Source organism: Mesoplodon densirostris, chromosome 9, assembly GCF_025265405.1.
Source record: "Mesoplodon densirostris isolate mMesDen1 chromosome 9, mMesDen1 primary haplotype, whole genome shotgun sequence".
NCBI lineage: Eukaryota > Metazoa > Chordata > Mammalia > Artiodactyla > Ziphiidae > Mesoplodon > Mesoplodon densirostris.
The window spans coordinates 73,010,563-73,028,416 of NC_082669.1; the positions used below are offsets into that span (position 1 = coordinate 73,010,563).

Sequence of the window (17,854 nt, forward strand, 5' to 3'; positions counted from 1 at the left end):
TGAAGGCAGAGGGGCAGAATTTCATTCTGAATGAAAGGGAGACGGTAACCATCTTACTGGGGTGGCACTTGTGCAAAATCCTAAAGTAGAATTTCAACAGGCAGATGCAGGAAGACATTTCTGGCAGAGGGAAGGAGGATGAGCAAACACCTCAGCTAGGAAAGCATGATGGCATATGCAAGGAATGATGGGCAGTTCAGGATATGCAGAGCTTAGGACAGGTGCAGGGTGAAGATATGGGGATGAAGCAGGAAAAGTATGTTGGGCCAATTGAAGAGAAATCTGAACATCTTGCTAAGGTTATGAAACTTTATAAGGCAGGCAATGGACAGCCACAGATGTGGATTAAATCAAGTATGATATGGTCAGATCTGTGTTGAGGACATTTGGAAAGTGGGAAGGTTTTGAAGTTGGGAGATAAGTTACTGCAATAGTTGGTTTCTTAGTCAGCTATTACCAGTGCTGTGTAACAAATAATCCCAACAGCTAAGAAGCTCTTCTTATACTCACAGGCCTATAGGTCAGCTAAGGTAGCTGTCTTAAGCTGTAATTCTATGGGCTAGGTAAGGAAACTATAGTCCATATGCCTCATTCTAGGACCTACAATGAAGGGGTAGTGGCTGCTCAGGTTCTATAATTCATCTCATGATGAAGGTAGAATGCAAGAACCCAACCCAACCACAGGGGCCATAGTCAGGCCTCTGCTCAGTTCACATCCATGAATATCTCACTGGCCCAAACAAATCACTTGACCAAGTCAAAAGTTGAAGGGCGGGAGAAATACACTTCACTCACCATGATGTCATGGCAAGGATGTGGAGATATAACACTCCCATGGAGCAGTGAAGAATTGCAACCAGCCATTCAGTCTACCAGATTTGGAGAGAAGAAGAATATCTCAACCAAGGCAATCATGAGAAGACAGAGGACCTAACAGTGATTGTAGTGACTTTGGTCACAGACTAGTTTCACAAAGAGGTTCTAGTCCATAAACTTCCAAATAGAAACTCACCAGACTGCCAGCTCCATGAGTGCAGGAACCATCTGTCTAGTTTACCTCTGTATTCCTGGTGCTTGGAGCAGTGCCCACTGTGTTGTGAACACACAATAATGTTTGTTGAAAGGATGGACAGCATTTAAAGTTTAGGTTGGATAGTAACACTATTAACAAAAAGTGGACCACTGATGTGGCCATGCTGTGTATATGACAGCTGTGGGACAGTAACACTGAATACCTTCTATATCCCAGATACTGAGTAGATTCCGAGAATACAGAAAAAGCAAGGCTCTGCTCACTAGAAACCTGACAGACAATTGAAGTTCACTGTGGTAAATTCTAGGTATGGCTATTCACAAGGACAGAGCAAAGGGAGCACCTGAAGGGGATCTGAATGAGTTGTCACCAAAAGAGGTAGCTGTGGGCTTCAGAGCTTTCCTAGGGAAGGCGTTGGCTGGGTGTGGGAATAATATCTGAACTGACTACCTGCCTAAATGACTTCCTCCCACATAGCTGCACTGAGCACTCACTATTATTATTATTTTTTTTTGTGTGTGTGTGTGGTATGTGGGCCTCTCACTGTTGTGGCCTCTCCCATTGCGGAGCACAGGCTCCGGACACGCAGGCTCGGCGGCCATGGCTCACGGGCCCAGCCGCTCCACGGCATGTGGGATCTTCCCAGACTGGGGCACAAACCCGTGTCCCCTGCATCAGCAGGTGGACTCTCAACCACTGTGCCACCAGGGAAGCTCCTCACTATTATTTTTAATTTTACCAGAACTGCATGGAAAATACACAGCAACAATGCAAGAATGGAGAAAGGAAGGACAGGAAAAGAAGAAACTAGCAGTTAGGCATTCTCATCTCTCAAATTCAAGTTTCCATGTTGATTTTTCTCTCTATAAGAGTCAGCTGTAGAAACTGCTGTAAAATTGAGTATTACTTTGGTACCCTCCTTTTGTCTCTAAAACTTCGCTCCTGCTTTTGACCTGTTAGACTCAGTGGCTTATATCTATGCCTGGAGATGGCGTGGGCAGACCAGCATCTGGTGTTGAACCATGCAGGTGAGTGCTTTAGCTCCTGTTTGGGAAAATGAAGGTGGATAGTCTTGACCCATCATTTACCACTGTTCAGATTAAAAGCATGATTTTGAAAAACCTGTACAGGCATACAATTAGTGTAAATGAGAAGTTTAATTATGTATGTTTAAATAATCAAGTATATATTTTAACTCCCGACCCCCAAGATCTGGTATTTTTGCAGGGGATATTTGGAAATCTTGCTTGGGATCTTCTAACTTATCCCACCTCTTCTATTGGAGTCCTAGCAAATGGCTTCTGACACTACCACCTCATTCTGAGTCCTCAGTTTATCTAGGGCCCCTCTTTGCCCTCCATCCCCCACCTCACCTCAACATTTGGTACCCTCAGTTGGCAAGAGGGGCACCTATATGACGCTACCTTATGTACTTTTTTTCTACCTTTGGAAACACATCCCTCTGTAGGAGTGTGTTCTCAACTCCCTTTTAACATAATTTACACTTTGCAATTACAAGATAAATATTTTCTTTTAAATCAAAAAGGACTTGAAGTTTTTGAGAGATTCCCATCTAATGGTACTCTTCTTAGGTTTCCAACTCTGTTTCCCATCTGCCCTTTAACTTAAAATGCCTAAATCTCATTATGCCTAACTTAAAATGTAGGTAATTTCCTTCTAATTGGACATATGCTAATAAAATGGTTTCTGTGTCACTATCAAATCCCTCACATAATCCACCATGGAATATGGAATTCAGGTCATAGGAACCAGTTAGCAGTGCATACAGTGCCCCAAAGTGTAGTTAATGAAAGGGAAAAAAATTTCAAAAGTCATTGAATAGAGTTATAGAGAGCAGTTAACTTAAAGAGTTGTCATTATTTTCATGTTCAGGGATGGCCTGCAGTTGAACCAAGGGACTGAAGTACATGGGGGTGTAATGTACAGCATATAAAATATTGTCAATAACATTGTTATAACTCTGTATGGTGACAGATGGTAACTAGACTTGTCACAGTGGTCATTTCAGAATGTATAAAAATATCGAATCACTATGTTGTATACCTGAAACTAACATGACATTGTATGTCAATTATAATTCAATAAAATATATGTATATTAAAAGAAAGGAAAAAAATAAAATAAAAATAAAATAAAAGAAAGGGACTGATGTGTCTTACCGCTGTCCAGCAGAAGAACCTATCGATTCTTTGCTTCTCATAATTGAGAAGTTTAGCACATGTTACACATTCAGAGAAAGAAGCATTGACTCTAGGAAGACTTTGGTAATAAGAAGAGCCCTAAGACAGACCCTGCACACAAAGGAACCCCCAAGATGTATATTTACTATTGTCAAGCTTGTCCCAAAATTATTCATAAGACTCAATCTCGGTAAATATCATTTTTTATAAATCCTCCAGTTATAGAGAATGTCGAGAAAGCAAAACATGTTAGCAGTGTTCTCAACCAACTAAATCTACCAGTCAACTTTTAAACAGATTTTAAACAGTTTAACTATTTCTTATGGAAATTACAAGAACAGAGTCAACAAAATCTAATTCTTTCTGGATGACTCAGGATCCTTGTATAAAACCGCTTCATAAGGAGGCACACCCAGGCTCTTAGTGGCAGGACCCCAGGACAGTCCCTGGAAATGAACCACTTTACGGCCATCCCTGTTTTCTCATAAAAGTTGCACAGATGCTGTGCAGCTGGGACCACTAAGATGACACTCTGAGATGGACGTTTGTTAAGTTAATCACTAAATCCGAGGGAAAAGCCTGAAAATGTTTTGCCATCAGCCTTGCCATGAGTATCCTTTTCTTTTTCAGAGGGATTTAGAGTCCTGTATCACCTGGTGCTTGCTCCAGGCCAGACGGTCCAGGGCTCACAGCCCACCTAGCCGCGGTAATGTTCCTGCCCCACCTCACAGATGAGGAATTTGAAGCTGACAGGGCTGAGTCCCTTGCACAAGGTTATCCAGCCGGCAGTGGGGGACCTCGGCTCTTGAACGATCAGCGTGCTCCGCCTCTGAGATTCAGCTAGGCTCCTGTATCACCTGCAGTACATCTTTGGGCAGGCTGGGGAGAGCGTCCCTCACCACTACGAGCCTGCACAAGAGGACTTCCTCCTCACCTAGAAATTTGTCCCCACTGTGGTCAAAATCCCCTTTTGCAGCTAAAGTTCAATGGCTCCCCTTACAGAGGTATGGGGAAATCTGTATTTATAGATATTTGGACTAACTACCTTGGGAAATCAAAGCAGCTCAATTATACTGCACAACCAAGTGCAAATTACTATTTGTCTGTGAGATCAGCACCTCCCATTTGTATGTGGCAATTTACAAAGCCCACCTTTGAGGGCCTAATTCTCACTGTGATCCAGGGAAATACCATTGCTATTATTATCATTATTGTTATTATTGCTATTCAGCTTACAGATGGGAAGGGACTTGACAGCTAAAAGACATGCTCAAGGTCACACTGCTGGCGAGGGACCATGCTGGGACTGCCAGCAGACTCTCCTGCTTCTCTCAGCCCGGGTTCTTTCCTCTCCACCTTGCATTCTCGATGGAGCATGGGACAGTGCCCCCAGGGGTGAAAATTGGGTTCTTGGAGGAGCAAAATTCTTAGTCTTTTAACGTATAAAGCGCAGATGTACACACATTATATAAACAGATAATGACATGTCTGCATAATTAAAATTTCAGGAGGAGGGTGATTAGTGGAAAGATATCTACAAAACCTCCTTAATGGGGTTGTGATGCAAAAGAGTTGGAGAAATACTGCTTCACACCACAGCAGCCTCCCTGTCTTGGCTAGGACTGTTACTTATAATTAATACATTTCTTCTCAGAAAGTGTAGACACTGGGGTCTGTTTAAAAGATAACTCTTGAAAACAATAAATTAGTGAAATCTGTCTCTTTCTTGGTCTTTCCACTGTCTCTAGACTGCATAATTGATATTGATGAGGACATGCCGTGATTTCTGTCCGACAGAAACTGGCAAGTTACATGAAAAAGGGTAACACTACCTTCAGTGGATACCTTAAACACACTCAAACATACATACACACACACACACACATATACACACACACACACGAACCATTTGCTACCTCTCCCACGGGAAACATCAAAGGAAAAAAATAAATCAATTCATGTAACACATTTGCTTCTACAGGAGATTCCATTTCCTTCGTGCCAAACCTAAAGATCTTTGTGAAACATGAGAAGCTTTTTGAATAAATACTTGTAAAGGGCCTAGACAGCTGAAAAATGGATAACCTCATATGACATGAGGGCCCTTTAAAAGACTTCTCCTCTACTTAAATATTCATGTTTCAATTAAAACGTACACCTACTTTATTAACCACACCAGGCCCGGGTTCAGATCAATAACAGCAGCACTAGATGGAATTCTAATGAAGATAAACAACGCCGAGTCCTCCCCAGCTTCCCCTGGGCACAGATGCACAAAGCCTCCTTTCACAATTTGCTCCAAGATATTTTACAGTCACCTGCCTCATGCAAATGAAGAGCTTCATGTTTATTCATGGTGAGAGTTACAGACCACCTTTCATTCCCTAGGCCAGCTCAGCTAACAGAGCGCCCTCTGCACCACTACGCGGTTGAGCTGGCCTAGGAAGGGGACTTCTGAATATCTAATTGTCCCCTGAAAAGCACGCATAGAAAGTCAGTAAGCTGGAAGCAGTTTGGGGAGCAAACATATTTCCCTTTTTCATTCATGCGATCCCTGCCTCTGAGCTTTCAAACAATCCCTTTTCTATACCACACCATAATCCATCAGATGTGACGAGTTAGAGGTTATTTTCCATGGATAACCTTCCAGGGGATTTCTCAGGATGTTTCCTCCGTCAAGTGTCCTGCTCTCCGATTCTTCCTACTGAATTGATATTTTCACCCATTGACTCGGAAGAAGCTGGTAGCTTAGCCAGAGGCAGCTGCAGCTTTGTTTGATGGGCCTGGGTTCTCCCCTTGCACAGCCTCTCCTCTTTCAAGGGATGGGTTCTCATCTGCGAGCCTGAGTATAAACTCTATCATGTGTGCTTTGCTTCTTATGCTGCCGGGTAACGTTTCAAAATAGTGCTTTTGCTCTAGAGTGACTACATTTTTCAAATCATTAGTTTCTTCCGTTTTGGTAATTTGAAAGCATGGCAAAGTCATTTGATCTTGGTTTTTAATGCCCATTCTGATAGTATCTAAGGTAACACTAATGCTATGAGCAAATATTTTGATGGTATCTAGAAGGCTCAGCCATCCCTGGAGAGGTCTGGGCAACCAGGTAATTGCTGGAGAGGCCTTAACTCTTGCCAGCCATTAAGTACATGAAAACTATGGGACCTGCTGATTTTTAGGCTGCTACTCAGGGTTTGTCACGTGGAAAACCAAGGTACTTAATAAAGTTGTTTGGAGAAAGACACCACCAAATTTTCAGCTGAAACCTTATTTCCGCCAAAGTTAAATGAGTTGTTTAATTCCGTTCAGAACTTAATTGGGGGTACATAGACAGCTTCACTTTTCTTTCTTCCCTTTTTTTAACATAATGGCCAAAAAATGTCTTCTTGTGAAAAGGGCAATTTACTCATATTGTAGAGACAGGATCTGTCTTATTACATACAAAAAGAACACTTTACAACTGCATACAATATTTTACTTCCTCAAAGTCTTTTTACATTTATTACTTCAACTTAAGGTCACACCACCATAAGAGACAGCGATGGAATACTGGTATCCACTTTTTTTTTTTAAACTTTCAGGCATAGAGCTCCTGAGTAGAAGAATCAGGATTAAAGTCTGGGCCTTGCAGACCAACAGACACACTACTTCATCAAGGCATGCCATGAATTAGTGACGTGTTACATGTGTCAACTGACAGTAATTCTATGGACACAATTCACTTTTAGTGATCAAATCTACTCTAGTGAAAATCTTCATTGATAGCACTGACTCCACCCCAAGGATTTAATTGGCATGTGGTGCAGTTGGGCGCTGGGATAACAGGGCTTTCAAAAGCCCCCAAGGTGATTCTAATGTATGGGCAGGTTGAGAAACGCTGCTACACACAGGTACAGATTTTGACGTACATACATTATTTGAATTTTTAAAGTAGAACAGTGAGCCACAAAATCATTAAATGAGATTCCCATACCTGAAATAGCCAAATCACTTGCGTTCTCTTTCCTAAACCCTGCCCCCGCTCAAAAATAAAGGCTTCAAGAGACCTTCAAGATGGTGGAGGAGTAAGATGTGTAGATCACCTTCCTCCAGACAAATACATCAGAAATACATGTACATGTGGAACAACTCCTACAGAACACCTACTGAATGCTGGCAGAAGAACTCAGACTTCCCAAAAGGCAAGAAGCTCCCCACATACCTGGCTGTGTGGCTGACAGGGTCTTGGTGCTCCGGCTGGGTGTCAGGCCTGTGCCTCTGAGGTGGGAGAGCTGAGTTCAGGACACTGGTCCACCAGAGACCTCCCGGCTCCACATAATATCAAACAGCGAAAGCTCTCCCAGAGATTTCCATCTCAACGCTAAGACCCAGCTCAACTCAACGACCAGCAAGCTACAGTGCTGGACACCATATGCCAAACAACTAGCAAGCCAGGAACACAACCCCACCCATTAGCAGAGAGGCTGCCTCAAATCATAATAAGGTCACAGATACCCCAAAACACACCACTGGATGCAGTCCTGCCCACCAGAAAGACAAGATCCAGCCTCAACCACCAGAACACAGGCACCACTCCCCTCCACCAGGAAGCCTACACAACCCACTGAACAAACCTCAGCCACTGGGGACAGACACCCAAAACAACAGGAACTATGAACCTGTAGCCTGCGAAAAGAAGACTCCAAACACAGTAAGTTAAGCAAAATGAGAAGATAGAGAAACACACAGCAGATGAAAGAGCAAGGTAAAAACCCACCAGACCAAACAAATGAAGAAGAAATACGGAGTCTACTCGAAAAAGAATTCAGAATAATGATAGTAAAGATGATCCAAAATCTTGGAAATAGAATAAATACAAGAGATGTTCAACAAGGAACTAGAAGAACTAAAGAGCAAACAATGATGAACAACACAATTAATGAACTTAAAAATTCTCTAGAAGGAATCAATAGCAGAATAACTGAGGGAGAAGAACGGATAAGTGACCTGGAAGATAAAATTGTGGAAATAACTACCACAGAACAGAATAAAGAAAAAAGAATGAAAAGAATTGAGGACAGTCTCAGAGACTGCTGGGACAACATTAAACACACCAACATTCGAATTTTAGGGGGCCCAGAAGAGGAAGAGAAAAAGAAAGGGACTGAGAAAATATTTGAAGAGATTATAGTTGAAAACTTCCCTAATATGGGAAAGGAAATAGTCCATCAAGTCCAGAAAGTGTAGAGAGTACCATATAGGATAAATCCAAGGAGACACACGCCAAGACACATATTAATCAAACTAACAAAAATTAAATACAAACAAAAATATTAAAAGCAGCAAGGGAAAAACAACAAATAACATACAAGGGAATCCCCATAAGGTTAATAGCTGATCTTTCAGCAGAAACTCTGCAAGCCAGAAGGGAGTGGCAGGACATATTTAAAGTGATGAAAGGGAAAAACCTACAACCAAGATTACTCCACCCAGCAAGGATCTCATTCAGATTCGATGAAGAAATTAAAACCTTTACAGACAAGCAAAAGCTAACAGAATTCAGCACCACAAAACCAGCTCTAAAACAAATGCTAAAGGAACTTCTCTAGGCAGAAAACACAAAGGAAGGAAAAGACCTACAATAACAAACCCAAAACAATTAAGAAAATGGTAATTGGAACACACATATCGATAACTACCTTAACTGTAAATGGATTAAATGAACCAACCAAAAGACATAGACTGGCTGAATGGATACAGAAACAAGACCCATACATATACTACCTACAAGAGACACACCTCAGACCTAGGGACACATACAGACTGAAAGTGAGGGGATGGAAAAAGATATTCCATGCAAGTGGAAATCAAAAGAAAGCTGGAGTAGCAATTCTCACATCAGACCAAACAGACTTTAAAATAAAGACTGTTACAAGACACAAAGGACACTACATAACGATCAAGGGATCAATCCAAGAAGAAGATATAACAATTGTACATATTTATGCACCCAGCACAGGAACACCTCAATACATAAGGCAACTGCTAACAGCTATAAAAGAGGAAATCGACAGTAACAAAATAATAGTGGGAGACTTTAACACCTCACTTACACCAATGGACAGATCATCCAAAATGAATATAAATAAGGAAACAGAAGCTTTAAATGACACAATAGACCAGATAGATTTAATTGATATTTATAGGACATTCAATCCAAAAACAGCAGATTACACTTTCTTCTCAAGTGTTCATGGAACTTTCTCCAGGATAGATCATATCTTGGGTCACAAATCAAGTCTTGGTAAATTTAAGAAAATTGAAAGTGTATTATGTATGTTTTCTGACCACAATACTATGAGACTAGGTATCAATTACAGGAAAAAATCTGTAAAGAATACAAACACATGGAGGCTAAACAATACACTACTTAATAACCAAGAGATCACTGAAGAAATCAAAGAGGAAATCAAAAAATACCTAGAAACAAATGGCAATGAAAACATGACAACCCAAAACCTATGAGATGTAGCAAAAGCAGTTCTAAGATGGAAGTTTATAGCAATACAACCCTACCTCAAGAAACAAGAAACATCTCAAATAACCAACCTAACTTTATACCTAAATCAAGAAGAACCTAAAACCCCCAAAGTTATCAGAAGAAAAGAAATCATAAAGATTAGATCAGAAACAAATAAAAAGAAATGAAGGAAACAAGAGATCAGTAAAACTAAAAAAGATCAGTAAAACTAAAAGCTGGTTCCCTGAGAAGATAAACAAAATTGATAAACCACTAGCTAGAAAAAAAGGGAGAAGATTCAAATCAATAGAATTATAAATGAAAAAGGAGAAGTAACAACCGACACTGAAGAAAAATACAAAGGACCGTGAGAAATTACTAGAAGAAACCATATGCCAATAAAATTGACAACCTGGAAGAAATGGACAAATTCTTAGAAAAGCACAACCTTCCGAGTTGTGAACCAGGAAGAAATAGAAAATATAAACAGACCAATCACAAGCACTGAAATTGAGACTGTGATTTAAAATCTTCCAACAGGGCTTCCCTGGTGGCGCAGTGGTTGAGAGTCCACCTGCCAATGCAGGGGACATGGGTTCGTGTCCCGGTTTGGGAAGACTCCACATGCTGCGGAGTGGCTGGGCCTGTGAGCCATGGCCGCTGAGCCTGCACGTCCAGAGCCTGTGCTCCGCAACAGGAGAGGTCACAACGGCGAGAGGCCCGCGTAGAGCAAAAAAAAAAAAAAAAAAAATTCCAACAAACAAAAGCCCAGGACCAGATGGCTTCACACGCAAATTCTCTTAAATATTTAGAGAAGAGCTAACACCTATCTTTCTCAAACTCTTCCAAAATATAGCAGAGGGAGGAACACTCCCCCACTCATTCTACGAGGCCACCATCATCCTGATACCAAAACCAGACAAAGAAAGAAGACTACAGGCTAATATCACTGATGAACACAGATGTAAAAATCCTCAACTAATACTAGCAAACAGAATCCAACAGCACATTAAAAGGATCATACACCATAATCAATTGGGTTTTATCCCAGGAATGCAAGGATTCTTCAATATATGCAAATCAATCAATGTGATAAACCATATTAACCAACTGAAGGAGAAAAACCATATTATCATCTCAATAGATGCAGAAAAAGCTTCTGACCAAATTCAACACCCATTTATGACAAAAACCCTGCAGAAAGTAGGCATAGAGGGAACTTTCCTCAACATTCTAACCTCACACTGGTCAGAATGGCCATTATCAAAAAATCTACAAACATCAAATGCTGGAGAGGGTGTGGAGAAAAGGGAACCCTCTTGCACTGTAGGTGGGAATGTAAATTGATACAGCCACTATGGAGAACAGTATGGAGGTTCCTTAAAAATCTAAGTATAGAACTACCATAAGACCCAGCAAACCCACTACTGAGCATACACCCTGAGAAAACCATAATTCAAAAAGAATCATGCACAACAATGTTCACTGCAGCACTATTTACAATAGCCAGGACATGGAAGCAACGTAAGTGTCCATCAACAGATGAATGGATAAAGAAGATGTGGCGCATATATACAATGGAATATTACTCAGCCATAAAAAGAAACGAAATTGAGTTATTTGTAGTGAGTTGGATGCACCTAGAGTCTGTTATACAGAGTGAAGTAAGTCAGAAAGAGTAAAACAAATACCATATGCTAACACATATATATGGAATCTAAAAAAAAAAAAAGCGGTTCTCATGAACATAGGGGCAGGACAGCAATAAAGATGCAGACATAGAGAATGGACTTGAGGATATGGGGAGGGGGAAGAGTAAGCTGGGATGAAGTGAGAGAGCGGCATGGACATATATACACTACCAAACGTAAAATAGATAGCTAGTGGGAAGCAGCCGCATGGCACAGGGAGATCAGCTTGGTGCTATGTGATCACCTAGAGGGGTGGGATAGGGAGGGTGGGAGGGAGACACAAGAGGGAGGAGATATGGGGATATATGTATATGTATAGCTGATTCACTATGTTATAAAGCTGAAACTAACACACCACTGTAAAGCAATTATACTCCAATAAAGATGTTAAAAATAAATAAATAAAAGCTTCAATGAAATAATTATGGGGCCACTTGTGTGCCAAGGTATCCAGCTCTGGTTTAGCTCTTCCCATGACAATGAATAATGCATGTTCTGAAATACTGGTTATAAAAGTCAAAAACACAGAATACAAACTCAATGGTCTGAACCAATGGATTACTCTGTGGAGACTACTATATTGAGAAACTGTAAGAAAGTACCTTTCAAAGAATAAATATTTTAACCACTCCCTAATTCTACTTCTCTTAAATAAATAAAAAACATTGCATCTGCTGCTTCCCAGGTCTGGAGGAGCAGGAAGACAGCTGCTTTTCCAAGCACTCGCTTCCAGCAGCAGCATTAACTACCAAGCACTAGGTATCTACCAACTAGTGTCCCCACCAAGGTGAGTTGTAGAAGAGATTCCTGTGTCTGCTGGAATCTGATATTGTTTGTTGGAAAAAATCACAATTTTAGAGTGAGGGATACTGCTTCTCCAGTAATGAGCTAAAGAAGGCAGATAGCTAAGCCTTTCTTACAGAACCCTGGGTCTCAGGTCAACAATTAAATCCACCATCTATGCTTCCATTCAAAGTGGTGAAAGCCTGAAAAGATGTCCAAGAAAGTTCAAAGAAACTGTGTCTCATGTTGGGCTCTTTTAAGATACTTCTGAATTCCCATTTGGACAATCTTAGGAAACAAGAAAAACGTTAAATCCACCAGTAACACCAAACCCACATTTGTTCCTAAATTCAATCTCTTCTGATACCAAGTTAATAACAAGAAGAAAAGTGAACTGATTAAAATTTCAGCTTTTCTCTCTTCTCCAATTTATTATCTGGTAAAGCAAAAGGTGGCTGATAAGCAGCAGGAAAAATCAGAAAAGACATTCTTCACATTGAACTAGAGGCCCTCACACAGGGCCCTTTTTTTGTTGTTGTTGTTAAGGCCAAAGAGACAAAAAAGAGAAATAAAAGAAAAAGGACATAATTATATCTGAATTTGAGCAACCACTAGCAGAACTCTGCAACAGGTATTATGCTAGTCGACCAGCCAAAAGAACAACAAAAAAGCTCATCTGTCCATGTTTCATTAATTTAATTTGATACCCACAGCTACAAATCTAATGTACTTACAACTTAAATACACATTATGGTAAGCAGAATAATGGCTCCCCGTTGATGTCCATATTTTAATCCCCATAATCTGTGAATATATTTCCTTTTATGGCAAAAGGGAATTTAGGTTGCAGGTGAAATTGAGGTTGCTAATCAACTGACCTTAAAATAGGAACAATTACCCTGGATTATCCACATGGTCCAATGTAATCATAGGGGTCCTTACAGGTGAAAGATGGAAACAGAAGAGGGATCAGAGTGATAAGTAACGTGGAAACGACTGAACCTGCAGTTGCCGGTTTTGAAGATGGAGAAAGAGGGCCATTGAGACAAGGAATGCAGGCAGTTTCCAGAATCTGGAACAGGCAATGAAATGAATTCTCCCCAAGAGCCTCCAGAAAGGAACATAGCTCTGCTGACACCTTGATTTTAGCCCTGGGAGACCCATTTTTGGCTTCTGAATTATGGAACTGTAAGGTAATAAATTTGTATTGTTCACGCCACTAAGTTTGTGGCAATACGTTCCAGCAGTATTAGGAAAGTAATAATACACGTGATAAAAAGTATATCACTGATAAACTTTTCTGGTTACAAAAGGAAGGCATGCATAGTATTCGAAAGAGAAAAGCAGACATAGTTAATGCAGAAAATTGAAATGCCTTGTCATACCCATCCCTGATCCTCCTCGGATATCCATTCTTAACCAATGAATGGACATGTGGAGTGGGACGCTCTGCCTCCAGCTGCCTGCCCACGGCCATAAACTACCATCCCTACTTGGCAGCAGATGTATAACATCACAGCTAGTTTACAATTGTCCAATGCAAAAAGATGGCACTAGGGCCACAGTAAGAAACTGTACTGGAACCTGGCTCTTAGATCTTGCTGCAGGAAGTTTTTGCAGCCATATAAGTTAACTACAAAAAGGTTTCCGCATGACCCTTTGGGGGGGTTGCCATCACCTATCAGGACCTCACCCTGAGCAACGAGAATATCACCTCCACCAACCCGAGCACACAGCCACCATGAATAACACGGACGTGAGAGCCATGCTCGTCTCCTTCCTGAAGCCCCTCTCAGCAACTCCAGACTGAGGCCTCTGGTTTATTTTGTTAACAGTGTATGTATTCTTGGGGCTTCATGGCCTAAACTTGTAAGTTCTACAGAAATTAAGTGTCTAAGTACTCATTCCCTTGAGCTATCCCTTTGCAGGAATTTGGTAATGTTTTCTATATACCTTATCTGTGTATAGATCAACAGCAATAATATTTGATTTTATCATTTACAGAAATGCAGATTTCTGTAATTCTGGAGAAGCGGGATGAATGAAATGCCCTCAGCAGATGGATAGCTCAGTGCCAGAACACATGAGAGTCAGTGAAGTCTCCTTCTCTTGGAGGAATAAGTGTCCCAGGACACAAGAGCTGAGGACTGGACGGCTTTGAGAAACAGTGCAGTACAGGAAGAGTTGAACTGATCCAGAAGCAATGTGGCCATAGCAATTTCAAAGATTACTGATTTAACTTTCCCCCCTTTTTTTTGGCCTGATTGAACAAAGGTCTCTGTGCTCCTTCTTCCCTCTCTCCCAAGGATAATTGCACCTGAAGTGCAAAGTCCTTCATAATCAAGCGAAGTACACTCAGGAGGCTGCAGTTAACAATCAGAAGGGAATTAATGGGCTTCTTTCCTCCACCTCCCCTCCTGAATCACTTCTGACCTTGGCTATAGTTGCTCAGACACTTGAAGCCCCAGCATGCAATTTACAGATCAGTGTTTTCCACAGAGGGGAGTCCCTGGGGCCTATTTCAATGAGTTAAATAGATGGCCCAGACAAATATATAAAAGGACCGAAGATCACTTAGGCCAGTATACAGAGTAAAAAACAATAAAAAAATTTTGTAAAAGTGATTATAACCACAATGAACAGCAATAGGATAAACATGAAGATGTAAAATAGGGCATCAAAATCACAAATTGTAGGGGAGGGGAGTAAACACTGTAGATCTTTTAGAATGTGTTTGAACTTACACGACTGAACTTATCAGCCTAAAGCAAGTCGATACAGTTATGATACTCGAAAACCATGGTAACCACAAATCAAAAACATGCAACAGATTCACAAAAACGGAAAAGAAAGGAACTGATTAGGTGGCTCAGAATGACTGGGATGGAATGGCGTTCTCTGCTACAACTGCAGGTGAGATCATTATATTGATGGAGACTGTCAGGTTCTAACCTTGGGGAAGGCTTGGGGAAGAGTGTCCTCTTTCCAGTTTTCTTTCTTTTTAACCAATATTGGTTCAAGATGCCATGGACCAGAAATATGGTGGGAAAGAGGACTGGGAGGCAAAGACCAACAAGAACATCAAGTGACGCTGGAATTCAGATATTATGTTATGCCCCAAGCACAAACCCATGAAGGCCCCACGGGATGACTGTGAGACCAGACACTTAGACTCTTAGAAACAGTTATGCCCCCAGTACCAGGTCAGCAGGCATGGGTGATGGGGCCAACCGAACCCAGAGTCACATACAGTAGCAAACCAGAATGATTAAAGACCTAAGCGTACCTGTCCCAACCATCAGTTATTACTAGCCATGTCATGATTGCTAACAAGGCTTTGATCCAAGGATAAAGATTTTGTTTATCTTGAAAAGTGTACACAATGCTTTTGCTTCCTTTAAGTTGGTCAGCACTCTTCTCTCCACCCAACATTCATTCACAAACAGAAATGTGAAATTCACACTCTTCAAAAAAACCAAATGCTTTCTGTAAACCGACATGTTCCATATAAACTTACTCAACTCCCTGAAAGAGGTCTTGCATTTTAATACTCGTTGTGACAGAGCAAAGGGCAGTTATCTCAGTGCAGCCATAACCCACAAAGAAACCAAGTGACCACAGCAGCCTTCCTCATCTCATTCTCTCCCTGGCAGCCACCTGCACAGGTGGAGTGGAGGCATTTTCCCCACTAGATCTGTAATAACAAGGCATCCCGGACCAAGGCTTTCAAAGGAAAAAGTTCATCTTATCAATATTTCTCAAGAAAGGGTCTCTGCTGGTGGTCCCTGCTTAGTAAGCCAAAAGGAACAAAGCTGCTCCAAGCTTATCCCTAGAGAGATAAGAGCATCACTGGCACACAGCTTCCTGTCTGTATAGGTATGCCTTTCCTTCTCCATCCTTAACGTCACCTAAAATCACAGTCGTCCTCATTCTCCTTCCACACCCAGCGAAAGGACCAAGCAAAGGTGGGTGGGCCTCCACCAGGGACACAGGAAGCTTCTGTCTCTGCTTCAGATTCTCCTTACCTTGTTGAAGTCTTCAGAGGTTGCCCTCATTTCCTTCCATGTCTTGTTCAGGAGCTGGATACAGATGCAGAAAAACTCCTCGAAGGATCTGTCGTGGGTGAAGAACATCGGGTGGAAATCGTTGCAGGTCTCACTAGCTGGAGGAAAGAGGAGGGAAAGAAGGGAGGAAGTCTGAGAAGGGAAATGAGAGGATACAGACACATGCTCCAAAGGGAGATGACGAGAGGCATATTTGGCTCAAGCCACAGTGGAAAAAAAGGCATTTTGAAAAGGCAACCAAAGGGTAGTCACCATGAAACTTCACAGTTTAAGGTCAGATGGTCAGACCTACCCTTAGGCACATATTTTGACCGAAGGAAGTGAGCTCCTAACTCACTCCATGATATGATCCTTATGGCTTTGGTCCAGGATCCCTGGTGTTGAATATGGGCTCTGCATCTGCCTTCTTGACCTTATAAAGGTTATTCAAACTGCCCTGTCAGTCACAGCTCTTCCATCACCCTTAATTTCCTATTTCTCAATAGAATAACTGGCAGAAGATGAGTTTTCCCAAAAACACAATTAATTGCAACTTTGAAAATAGCATCCTTGATTATTTCTCCAGGGGGCTGTTTTTCCTCTTATGGCATTAATTAGAGATATTTGAGATAAGTAGGGGATATTTGAGATCATTAACCTCAGACACCATTAACCATTTGTTTTACATTCTCAGACACAGATGGCTGGAGGTCAAAGCAACCCAAGTGGCTTTGAAGGCTGCAACTGGTTCAGTCCTGGACCAAACCCTGAGGTCAGTCAGACTGCCTTCAAGCCACCCCATTACAAAGCTTCCTTTGTAATGGTTAGACCCAGTGCTCTGAGTTCTAGGTATGGCCACCTCTCTCCTCCTTCCCAGACCAGTACACCAGCCCCTTCCTTCTCAGCTCTCTGTCAAGCTGACCTCTTTATAGCCCTTCTACGTACATTCATTTGATCTTCAGAACGCGTCTTACTGTTCATGTCTTAAGGGATGAGGACACTGGAGCCCAAGGAAGTAGGCTTTGTGATCCCCCAAAACAAGATTCTAAAATTTTTTTCTTTAAATATAAGCTGTTACTTACAGTGAAAGAATTCTGATTTTAATTGGAATCTATTTAAAGACCAATTCGGGAGGGAGGAGAAGATGGCGGAAGAGTAAGACTCGGAGATCACCTTCCTCCCCACAGATACACCAGAAATTCATCTACACGTGGAACAACTCCTACAGAACACCTACTGAACGCTGGCAGAAGACCTCAGACCTCCCAAAAGGCAAGAAACTCCCCACGTACCTGGGTAGGGCAAAAAGAAAAAGAAAAAAACAGAGACAAAAGAATAGGGACGGGACCTGCACCAGTGGGAGGGAACCGTGAAGGAGGAAAGGTTTCCACACACTAGGAAGCCCCTTCGCGGGCAGAGACTGCAGGTGGCAGAGGGGGAAAGCTTCGGAGCCGCGGAGGAGAGCACAGAAACAGGGGTGCGGAGGGGAAAGCGGAGAGATTCCCGCACAGAGGATCGGTGCCGACCGGCACTCACCAGCCTGAGAGGCTTGTCTGCTCACCCGCTGGGGCGGGCGGGGCTGGGAACTGAGGCTTGGGCTTCGGTCG

The 17,854-nt window shown here is 41.8% G+C and overlaps 1 protein-coding gene across 9 annotated transcripts in view; it reads right to left on the reverse strand.

Annotated features, from left to right (window-relative positions):
• ELMO1 (engulfment and cell motility 1) overlaps nt 1-17,854 on the reverse strand; it is a 576,489-nt gene that overhangs the window by 161,664 nt on the left and 396,971 nt on the right. For all 9 annotated transcript variants that reach the window (XM_060107546.1, XM_060107545.1, XM_060107541.1 and 6 more), the window contains one exon: nt 16,230-16,366. In XM_060107546.1, coding sequence (XP_059963529.1) covers nt 16,230-16,366 — 137 coding nt within the window. The remainder of the gene's footprint in view (nt 1-16,229; nt 16,367-17,854) is intronic.